Consider the following 12308-nt stretch of genomic DNA (forward strand, 5'->3'; position numbering starts at 1 on the left):
GTACAAAAGGCTTAATTTGAGTAGAAGTTAATATGATTTTTTTTTGGATTGATAGGGAAAAGGGTTTGGGATAATTTTTTCTTATAACAATTTGGTTGTTTATGCTTGAAACGGATGTAATTTAATTTTAAATCATGTTAGTTTGATGATAAGAAATGGGAACAAAAAAGTTATAGAAAAACGGATTGGGGAACTGGGAGTGAATATGATATTGTATTGTTAAGTTTTACAACGTTTTTAAGTTTGGTTATGTATGAGTAAATAGATTGTTGGTTGAGATTAATGAAAATGTAGGTCCATGAGCTTAGGCTTGAGTGAATTTCCTGATAGCATCGAATACTTTAGTATCATTCATAAGGTAGAGATCAACTGGGAAATAAAGGAAATTACCATTATCACTGATTCGAGGTGATGGTTTGTTGAAATAAACTTTCACTGGTTCATTGTTGATTTTTTCCTTCATGGCTTTGGTAGCTTCGGCTGGCCATCCATTAACAGGATCGTAGTGGACAAAGTGACAATTTACTGCCATCAGCTTTTGATTAGCCACAGATGCAGCCATTGGCATGATATTTTCCAATTCAACTTCCGAAGTGTTGCCATAGTCAAGGTAAAATACTTTTACCTTTTCGACTGCATTTGGATTACCTTTAGGGTGGATAACATCGATTATTCGTGCCCTGTACCAGTAATAATCTTCATGGAAACGGGCAGCACAAAACATGCCCACCTCAATGGTATCAAGACTGGTAATTCCTATAAGAGAAAGAAAAATTAAAAGGAAAGGTAATTAGGGATTGGATAAAACGAAAAAAAAGCCATCTAGATTAGTCGAATTTGTATTCTTACCTTTTTGAATCAATTTGTCTTGTTCACGTTGAAGATTCATGGTGAAAGCGGCAACACCACCATAAGGGTGAACGTAAAAGTCGGACGGTGAATGAATGTAGGCAATGTCACACTCTATCGATTTGTCTTTGGGAATCTTAGGAGGCTCAGGTTCATATTTAAACGGGTCGATCACAAGATTTTTGTGAGATACACCATTGGCCTTACCATTGGTGTGACCATGACCATTGGAATCTCCATTGGCTAACGAAGAGAAACAATAATGAGGGAAAAGAAGAAAATTTTATGTGACCACAAACAAAAAGAATTATCTAGAAAGAACTTACCTTTAACACCATTACCATTTGAATGGATCTTGGAGTCATTAAGAGTTAAATTCTCAAGTTTTCCAATAAATTCCGAGGCATTTTTCTCAATATCATCGATATTGACTAATATAAAATGAAAGAAAAGAAGGTAAAAATGAGAGAAAAGAACAAAATTGAAAAAGAAAAGAAAATGAACACTTACCAGTTTCCAAAAATTCTTTCAGAGTTGGTGACTGATTTTTCAAATCATCCAAACCTTTCTTTAGTTCATCGATTAGGCCAACCAAACTGTTGAGATCTTTACCAACCTGAGGTTGTTTCTTGAAAAATTCTTCCATGGTTTCATTTTTTAAATGTTGAATTGTACGATCAAAAAGGGTTGAAATTAATTTCAAAGCTCGAGCTGAAGTGGTTGTACTTTGATGAGTAAAATCCATGACGGAATCTAATTCGGCTTGAAGCTTAACACGTTGAAGAGTTTTATTAAATTGAGGTCGAGCGATCGGCATCTTGGCTTTAAATACGAAACCAAATTAATTCCAAAAACTAATGACCAATTAGACAACAGCAAAGTTAGAAAAAAAAAGAAAGAGAATAAAACAAAATAGAATAGAACAAAAAAAATTAGCTTTTTAAGCTTACAAATGTAAGAGAAGAAAAAATTACAAAAGAGAAAAAAGAAAGAAGGTAAAACTTACCAAACACAAATTGGTCAAAAGAGAAAAGAACAAAACAAAAAGATGGAATTGAAAAAGAGAATAGAAAATGTAAATTAGAGAATAGAAAAAAAGCCGTTAAATCAAATGAATTGAACGAAAGTCAATCAATTAGTGATTTCTTTTTAAGGGATTGGAGAGAGTTTTGAACCCACGATCGTGAGAGAGAAAAAGTGAGACAATTAGATTAATAAGAGAGATTAAGATAAACAGAAAGTGGGGAGGAAATAAGAGTAACTGTTTAAAGATAAAATCTTAATTCTGGAATTAATTTATCAGAGATTAACGTTTTTCGAAAACAAAGTGGCTCCATCTCAGATGGAAAAACCTTATTAATCAAATTCGAATTTTTTTTTCTCTAATTAAACAAACTTTATTTTCTTAATTGTTTTAAATTTATTAACTTTTACTTTTATTTAATTAACTGTTTTCTAATTAGAATTTGTTGATTGTTTCCTTTTCTTTTGTTTTTCTTTATCTTCCATTGATTAATTTGTTATTCTTTTTTTCTTTGTTTTCCCTGTTGTATTGGTTTTTCTTTCTTTCATTTTCTAAATTGTTTTTCTTTTCTCTTGTGAATTTGCTGATTTTAAATCTCTAATCAAATACTAATTGTATCACTTTATTGGCTTTGTGATTATTTTTATTTGTCAATTCCAGTGTAATGGTCAATAGGTTAGTAGTGATTATTAAATTCTGATTAAATATTTATCTTAATGTAGATTATGTGACTAATCCTTTTCTGTTTTGTTTTCCCTTTGCTCCATTTTAATGTTGATTTTTTTTCTCTCAACAACAACAACATCAACAGAAGAAAAGTGAACAACAAAAAGACAAATAGACTATTTAGTCAATCAAATTAAGATGGCGAATTGTCTATGGAATCCAAGGAAAATTGTTCTCCATTGGGAATTTAATTATGTTTAATTGGTTTCCATTTCAAATTGGGATTAATATCATTGAGGCCTAACAAAAATTCAGTGAAAAACAAAACCAAAGCTCTTCTATATTCAAGGATATGTGAGTTATATTTTCCTTGAGAAATTGTTTAATCTGTTTTCTTAATTTGTTTTGTATAATTTATACTTTCAACTGATTACAATTACTTTTGTTACTATGATTAACTTTACAACAACTGATTTTAATCCATATTTGTTTTTCTTGTATAGATTACATGTGATTTCATTGGTATAATGTATTTGAATTTTACAATTTCGGTGAAAAGTTAAATGAGAGATTGCAAATTGTGTCATTTAACAGGATAACAATTCTAACATTCATCCATTTTAATCAATGGTGATGTGACATTGTGTTGATAATTAACGGTAAATAGGTAAGGTAGACAATCAGAAAAAAGCTAAATGGTAACAAGAGGTAAGTGATATGTTGATGAATGTTTAATGATGAAAATTTTTTGGTAAATTTGTTCAATGGAAATTAAAATTTGGTAAGATTAGGCCTTTGGTTTTTTTTTGTTTATTGACAATATTTATTTTTTTCTCTGCTCTTATTTTATTTCTAATATATGATTTGATTTGTTTTTCCTTTCAAACAGTTTCCTCTTTGATATATGGTTCCGATGGACTAGATGGTTCTGGTGATGAAGACACGTAACGTCGGGAAAGATGAGGAGGGGATACTTGGAATCTAGATGATGGCATTGAGATCGCAGAGGCAACAGATGAACGACGAGAGGCCACATTGAAAGAGAAACGTCTCATCGCTGGTCGTAATTTCATCCATGTCTTCATCATCACTTCATCCACATTATCCTAGAATAAGGAGAAAGACAAAATATATGATTTGATTTGTTTTCCTTTCAAACAGTTTCCTCTTTGATATATGGTTCCGATGGACTAGATGGTTCTGGTGATGAAGACACGTAACGTCGGGAAAGATGAGGAGGGGATACTTGGAATCTAGATGATGGCATTGAGATCGCAGAGGCAACAGATGAACGACGAGAGGCCACATTGAAAGAGAAACGTCTCATCGCTGGTCGTAATTCCCCATCCATGTCTTCATCATCATCTTCATCCACATTATCCTAGAATAAGGAGAAAGACAAAAATGGATTAGATTGCAGTTCAAAACGACTAACACCATAGGAGAAAAGACCAAATATTGATTGGAATGAAATGGTTAATTCTTCAGGCTGATTGAAAATATCGATGAATATGTGGCAAATGAAGAAAAGAATGACATTGGAAATGAAATTAATCGTTTGGATAAGCAAAATTTCACCAATAATATCAACATTTCCAAGTGATAAAATTGAGAATCATCAATTTCAAATTGTTGAGATATAAATAGAAAAATCAAATTTAATGGGCTGGAAAGAAAATTTCAGCTAAACAAAATAGATTGATTTTCCATTTGAAATTAACTTGATTCTGAATATAAGGCTTTAAATTACTCAATTAACGATCAATTTCATTCGTTATCACCCTGAAATCTTCAAATATCATCTTTATCATTGAAATTTGAAACAAAAGTTATAACATTTCCATTGGTCTAAAATTGAATATAAGCTAAACCAAAACATTTTAACCAATCGTTTGGTGTTTACAGTTAAGCTCATTTATGATAATAGCGATTGATTTTTTGATGATTATCAAACAGCCAATTATCACCAACCTCAACATTGATGACAATATTATGCATCCCATATTCAACCATTGATTTGCGTCTTCTTAATTGTTTCATTAACTCTGAGAATTCATCTTTTAATTCTTCCAGGCGAAATTCAATATCTTCCCGATTCATTGGACATTGATCAAGTAATTCATTCATTTGATATCGTTCTAACTGAATAGCATTCAGCTTGGCTGTTAGTTCAGAAGTTAAATAAGGCCCTTGAACATAAGGAGTTTCCACAACATAAGTTGGCCGTTTTCGAGGTCTACCTTCGCCAGGAACTCGTCGTTTGGATAGAAGATGATTTAATAGATTGACCTGTTTCTTGAAACCTTTGGCCAGAGCTTTGGCACATGGGAGTAATTCCGATAATTAACTACGCAAACAAATCACATCTAAAATCAATAACCAAATTGACAGGCCAAGGATAAAATATATCACAAGAAATGATTTATAATCATCATCATCATTATTACTTTTTATTATTATTAGAATCATCATCTTATAATTTAATTATCTTTACTGTTTGGATACAAAGTTAATTCAATTATAATGATTAGTTAGATGAACAAATATTACTCCAAGATGATAACTGAAACTAATTTGATTCTCAATTCAATCATGAGGGAGTGTTTAACATAACACAAAATATTAACATGAAAACATAACAATTTTCATGTTAATATAACATTTTCCCAATAATCAGAATATTGTTGCTAGTTAATTGCCATGTACTTGAACTTGAGCAATATAATTAAATTTGAATTTCAAATAACCTTTGGTGATAATCTTGGTTAACTTAAAATAACCAAGAATCAAATCAATCTTAATGATTAATACACTTAACCAACAATATAGTTAATCAAAATGAATACGAAGTGTCCATAGAAACAATTAGACTCACAAGAAATGATTCAATTGTCCAATAGAAGTTAATTGTCACTAATTAAATTCTCTAAAATCATAATTTTTAATCAATGAATTAATTAACCGAAATTCAATTTCAATGTTGATAATCAGCCAAAGGAAAAAACAATAAACTAAAATTGATTAAATCTTCACAATTTACGTCACGTAGTCGGAATTAACATCATTTGATTTAATTAAATCCTCGGGAATTAAGGATAACAATTTACTTTCTACCAAATCAACATCATCTTTTGAAAAGATTTGAAATCATGTTTAGTTAATCACAATAAACATTAAATCAATTAAGTGGCGTTAATTGTAAGTATAATCAACAAATCGAATCGATTGTCAATCAATATAAAAGCCAAACAAAAGGTTCACCAATTATAATAAAACCAACGACAATTAATTAAATTGCCAATAAAATCACTACGATCAACATAAAGGAAAACAATTAAATAATCAATAATTAAAAGTAACAATTGAAACAATCAGTTGATTGAGAAAGAAATAAAAACCTCCAACTAATCATGAATTTCATGAGAAGATATTTTTTCACAACAATCAAATAAAGTGGTTTAATCAACTCGATAATAAATCAATAATAATCAAAATTTGTTAATTTCCAACCAACATCATCAATATGAATTGATTGTAAAGGTGAAAATTAAATGATCAACAGTGAAAGAAATGATTCCAATCATAAATAGTAATCAGAATCAACAATATCAGTTATCAATGATAAAGGAAAAGGTTAAATTGTAACAATAAAATATTAGCATTTAGATACAATTTGATTGTTAAATATTAATAACAGCGATAGGAAAATGATAATAAGCTTAGTTGATATTTGTTGATTAACCAAACATTGGAAATTGAATGAAAATGTAAATTTTCAAAACAATTTCCATCACGATTTCGGTGATTTAGTAGATAATTAATTTAATGATATTAACCGGTTGTTTATGTAGAGATAAAATTGATTCATGGATCATGGTGATATTCATGATGACATAACAATCAAATCTCAAGATGTTTCAACAGTTACTCATGAAAAAGAATCAAAATTTTAAGAGAAATTCAATTAAGTTCATGGATGAACTTTTCTAGAGAATTTTTTCCTTCTTTCCTGCATGATACATATTCCATAGGTTTTCAGGGTTATTACTCAGTGTGAATCAATGGTTTCCATTGGGAGAGATGAAGCTTCAAGTTGCCTCCTAATAGAAGTAACAAAAAAAACTCATGGAACTTTTTTCTCGAGACTCATGACATTAGTGTCTTTTTATATTATTACATGAAAATCTCTCTCTCTCTCTCTCTCTCTCTCTCTCTCTCTCTCTCTCTCTCTCTCTCTCTCTCTCTCTCTCTCTCAACTGAATTCACCATGAAAGTGAATATGATGATGATGAGGAAGACAAAGTATTAGTAGAATGAAAAAACGATGATTGAAAAGAAAGACTGAAAATTCAGTCCCTTCAGATTAGATTCATTCTTTTTATATTCAGGGAAATCTTTTTCCCCATGTAATTTTGTTACCATTACCAACTACTGGGAATTGTAAGATTTGTAGATTTGAATTAACAGTTTGATTATAATTAATAACTACAAGAAAAGTAACACCAACAGGTTATCAAGAATTCACAATTTGTATCATAAATGATTAACTTTAACAAACAACATGATACAAGTAATCAAATGATTATCGTGATTACTGATCAAATTGAAATTCCTTCAGCCAAACTTGCAAAATAGCAATGATAATATAATTCAATTAACTAATCGTAACAATCAACTTTAATTGGCAAAAGTTAAGGTAAATAACTAAAAGGTTGATGAGTTGTTAATATGAAAATAAAAAACAATTAAATTGCAAAGAAACAACATCAAAGTTAATCATCACAACGAACAACAATTTATTTTTGCTTCTATCCCACTGTAAACATGTCAACAGCAATTAAAACTAATTACGAGATTCAAATCCCACTCATAATAGTAATTAATTAAATTTGATTAATCCAAACACTTTAATAATGTAGTTGAATTAAAATCTTTGGTAGATTGAGCAATCTGATTGAAACGCTTTTTTAATTAACTCAAATGTTAATTGATAAGATTGATAACCAGATTAAACAAATTGTCACACTGATTGTAACCTTAATTGTTACCATTGATCAATAAATCACTAAGGTTTTCATTTGATTAGCAAATATTTCATCCAATTAACAGAAAGTGATCAATGTTTACAATTTAATCTAATTAGATAAATGAATTTAAACTGAATTAATTCAATGTTTGTTTCCATGAATGGAAATAAATTTTGGATAAATTAATCCAATTCCGAGCTTTTTTTCACATATAATAACACAAAGTTGTGAAAAATTTACTGAATTCAGAACTTTTTCCTGAAGAAATTTATTCCTTCATGATAATCAACTAGATGATTAACATTATTATGAAAGAAAATCAATTAACTATAAATACAATTCACTTTATCCCTCTTGTTATCAGAGTTATTTCAAGTTCATGTATCTGAATATGTATCATGATGATCATCATGAAAAGTGAACATAATGATGAAAATATTGTAATAAAATGATAAATGATATGAAATTACATGAGAGTTACCATGGAAATAGATAAAAGAAAATTCTGTTGGACGGAATTACGTCAAAGGAAAAAACTTCTTGGAAGGAATTTGATTCTTATTCTAAACTATAATTCCACTGGTCAATTGATGGTCAATCATCTTAGAAAACATTAAATTCAAATGACATAAGATACTTTAAGTATTAAAGCAAAGGTGACAGGTCATCATTTATAATTGAGCAAAACTTTTAACAGGTAAACTTTATCATGTTGAAAAAAAAACAATATCAAAAACACAATAGGTCAATAGGTCAAGAGATTGAGGAGGAAAAAAAAAGTTCTTGACAACTTTTTCACTTCCTCTTCAGAGCTCAGGGTGAGACAAAGGCGATTCCACTTCACCCAAACTCCCACCACCCAGAAATCTACTTGAATGAAAGTTTTCAAGTGAATCAAATTTGATCTAATGATCTAAAAAGAAACTGTTGGACATCAGTTTGGACATTACATGAATCATGGTTAATTTTAAATGTGATCACAATCAAATTTTCATGAACTTGTCCAGTAAATTGAGAGAGAGAGACAATGTTAAGCCTAAGATTAAACGATTACAAAGGTGTGACATTTGAGCTCTGAACAGTGACAGGTCAATGAATCACTCGGAATTACCATGAACTTTTCCCTCTTCTTTGTCTCCTTAATAATAATCATCATCATCTTGACCCAAAATTAATCCAAGTAAAAATAAATTAGTCCAAAAGGATATTAACTTGATCACTCCCTGAACAAGAGTGGACACAATGATGGAAACAAACTGAATGAATGTCCATCTTCATGATGATGACCATCATCATTATCCTGGAATCCAGGGTGACACATTTTTATTTTCTTACTATTCCATTGTTACTTGTTTGGAATATATTAGAAACCCATTGAATGTGCTATATCCGATTAGCAAACAATCAATGATTGATTAGGTTGATAATGATGATTAACACTTGAGATCAACAATCAAACTGAAACTAGACAATTAATCTTGTCAAACAATACAAGTTGTAATCAATTAGCTGAATGAAAAAATAACAACACAAAATTGTAATCATCAACTAACAGTAAATAATAATAATAAAAAAATGACCAATCATAATAATGATGAAGTGAAAGGTATTGGAAACATGGGAACAGAAAACAATTGAAATTTGTCATGAAAAGTTCAGTCCAATTGATTTATCGTTGAACCAACAAGCTGATACAATCAATGGTGAAAATAATGATAATTGAATGAAAGATTTACATTTTAAACTGAAACAGAATTTATTTTTATGTAAATAATAATTCTGACAATAATGAATGTTAATATTTATTTCTCATTTCCTGATATAATTGAATTGTCAGATTGAATAAACATCATGAGTTTATGCAAATGATAAACAAGTTTGAGTGTTGAATTATCATGAGGAAGAGAGAGAGAGAGAGAGAGGAGCTGAATGATGGAGATAAAAGTTCATGGGCCGAAAATAATGTAACATCAATGGTGAAATTGAAATAATCATTCTCAGAATCTGTGGAAAAAAAAATCTGCTGGGATTCAGTTTCTGTTTCAATAGTTACCATGTACTGGAAATAAAATCACATGTTAATTTTATTCTGTGTGTGTGTGTATGTGAGTGATATTATCATGATCGTTCAGGATTTTCATCATGGAAACAATACTAATTCAGCAAATTCTGTCAAACAATTGAACTTGTCCAAATATTTCAAAAAAAAGATTCAGCTTAATTCTTTGGTATTCTTACCATGGTAATTGTTGATCCTTGTTCAGGGAAAATTAATTCTTATTCTGAAAGTGTCATGAAATTCAGAGGATGAAACCTACAGACACATAAATTATATTGAATAATAAATTTATCCCATTACATTGAAACATTAATTCTGGACAATCAATGGTCAATTTCAAGTACAAGTTATTTTCATCTTCCTCTAATTAGACTCGATATCATGATTAAGGTGAAAACTTTAATTATCTAAATACAATTCTGATTATCTGATATAAATACGATTCAACTGAATCAAGAAAAACAAATAGCAATTAATCAGTAATGATTAATTAAAACAAAACAAATTATGAATGTTAATCAAAAATTAATGAGCGATAAACAGCCTGAGGCATCGGTGATCATCATAATTATATAAAACTGTGTTTAATTAGATTAATAATTTTCAGTAAACATATTAAATTGTAATTTTATCGGCGAGATTAAAAATGAACAATCTAATCAACAGTTAAACTGAATAAGTGACTAGAGGAAAAAGTTTAATCTGTTACCAGGGTTAAATCAATTGCATTTGACATTAACAATGTATCGATATAATTAGTTAATTGTTGAGAGATCTAAGAAAAACCATCAAGGGTAATATAAAATGAACATCGATGATAATTATCATCATTTTCATCATAACGATTCACTTTAACTCCCAGAAGATTATGTTACTAGAAATGATGATGGATGAAGCAAAATGACAGATAAATCCGCTTACTTTACCCACCATCAACCTCACCATCATCACCATCATCATCATCATCATCATCATCATCATCGTCATCATCATGCATCAAGATAAAGTAAAAATTTTCAACAACAATGATGAGGATGAAAAAAAAATCAACAATACAAAAGACATTAAACTTTCAATGAATTTTTCCCACTCAAAGTTTTCAATCTTAGTCTGTTATTAATAGATTAGGTTTTTAAATCACAATTGATTAAAATTTAATCATTAATTTGTAATTAATGATTGGGAACAATCAATTACTTTGACTACTTACAGACTCTCTCTCTCTCCTCTCGTTATAAGTTATTAATTTGATTCACCATTTTCACCATAATCTTAATAATATTTCAATGACAAAGTCAAAATTGAATCACTTTTGATTATCATGATTATGACTCGAGAACTAAAAATCAATAATGATTATCATTTATTGACGTGATTCTGATTACATTTCAACAATTCAGTTACCATCATCATCATCATCATCATGTAAATCTTATCATCATTATCATCTCAAAAATAATGATGATAATATAATTATTTTCGTCAATCCTTAATTCTTAAAGGTAACATCTTATTAACTTTTACTATTATTATTATTGTTATCAGAACTTTTCTATTCCTGTTCAACCTCCCTGTTAGTTATTCAATTTATCTCATTCACAATTTATTCTGATTCTCATTTCAAGTAACTTTACCTTTATATATCCTATCTAATAATATCATTTCAATTCTCAGCATCCTATTCTTGTATTTCTATTATATTTCTCATTCTCAATTCATGAAACCATTTGGCCGAACCCCTTTTACCTGAATAATGGTTACCTGGTTAATCAAGTAAACAATCAAATCACTTTTACTTGTGTTTACATTTAACATGATTAAGCTTCTTCCATTCAGCTTCATGATATTCAGTTTCATCCTCATCATCAATCTGATACTCATTAGTTAATTGCTGTAGTAATGCAAATGAGTTTTAATCTTTTGTTCAGCTGATTGGTTTGAATCTTTTTCGTTTTTTTTTGCCTGTTGTTGTTGCTACCATAGGGAAAGAGCTCCGGTTGAAACTAATAATTACAATTATAATACACTAATTACCATTCTGATTATCATCATCATCATCATCATCATCATCATCGCTAATTATGAGAGGTTCAACTTAACGGATGAATTAATTGAATCAAGGTATGAACATTAATCTAAAATTGATTGGATATCAGGTGGAATTTTTTTTACACATAATTTCATGTTAGCCAATCAACTAAGTATAACTAAGATTAACATGTAATATTCATGATGATAAGAATCGTTTGACAGTTTTATCATGATGAGAATCATGATAAATGTTTATCTTATTCAGTTCCCTCCCAATGGCACGCAAAGGGTATTTAGAATATGATAGTTTTCAATGAGCATAAAAAGTTCTGAAAAAAAACTCATGCAAATTTCCCTGAATAATGTGAATTCACATGAATACGAGGGAGAAAATAAAAACTCTTGAAACTCTGAGAGATTTTTTCTTCCCTCTTCTCATGGAAATTGGGGGAAAAAAATTACTCATAATTGTAACTATGTAACAAAATATGATAACTACCCACTTCCTACATCAAGATATTCGATGCAATATAAACAAGTGGAAAAGTTTGACGAAAATTTTTTCATGTGGAAAAAAATTTTAGATAAAACGGAAAAGGGGGAAAAACGAGTGAAACATTTACACTCCCTTTTCCTGTGTGTGTATATTTAT

At 29.4% G+C, this 12308-nt stretch overlaps 2 protein-coding genes and 1 long non-coding RNA gene across 4 annotated transcripts; 1 reads left to right on the forward strand and 2 right to left on the reverse strand.

The window, feature by feature from the left end:
* Positions 1–90: 90 nt before the first annotated feature.
* LOC128391793 (maternal protein tudor-like) lies at positions 91–2008 on the reverse strand. Its single transcript, XM_053351739.1, has 5 exons — positions 1856–2008; positions 1360–1703; positions 1176–1280; positions 850–1092; positions 91–756 (listed from the first exon to the last, which is right to left on the reverse strand). The coding sequence occupies exons 2-5, from the start codon at positions 1664–1666 to the stop codon at positions 305–307; spliced, it is 1107 nt and encodes a 368-aa protein (XP_053207714.1). The 5' UTR covers positions 1667–1703; positions 1856–2008; the 3' UTR covers positions 91–304.
* A 218-nt stretch (positions 2009–2226) lies between these two features.
* LOC128391799 (uncharacterized) lies at positions 2227–3623 on the forward strand. Of its 2 annotated transcripts, XR_008325866.1 has the most exons (4): positions 2227–2548; positions 2685–2893; positions 3043–3320; positions 3429–3623. It is a non-coding gene; the product is annotated as an uncharacterized LOC128391799 (long non-coding RNA). The 2 variants fall into 2 exon arrangements; XR_008325867.1 differs by having other exon boundaries at positions 3043–3623.
* Positions 3624–3690: 67 nt separating this feature from the next.
* On the reverse strand, positions 3691–4874 carry LOC128391801 (uncharacterized). The gene is made up of 2 exons (XM_053351747.1): positions 4511–4874; positions 3691–3920 (listed from the first exon to the last, which is right to left on the reverse strand). Exons 1-2 carry the CDS (start codon positions 4664–4666, stop codon positions 3693–3695), a joined length of 384 nt encoding a protein of 127 aa, XP_053207722.1. The 5' UTR covers positions 4667–4874; the 3' UTR covers positions 3691–3692.
* Between the last annotated feature and the right edge of the window lie 7434 nt (positions 4875–12308).

Source organism: Panonychus citri, unplaced genomic scaffold (genome assembly GCF_014898815.1).
Source record: "Panonychus citri isolate SS breed McGregor unplaced genomic scaffold, ASM1489881v1 Contig00135, whole genome shotgun sequence".
Classification (NCBI taxonomy): Eukaryota; Metazoa; Arthropoda; class Arachnida; order Trombidiformes; family Tetranychidae; genus Panonychus; species Panonychus citri.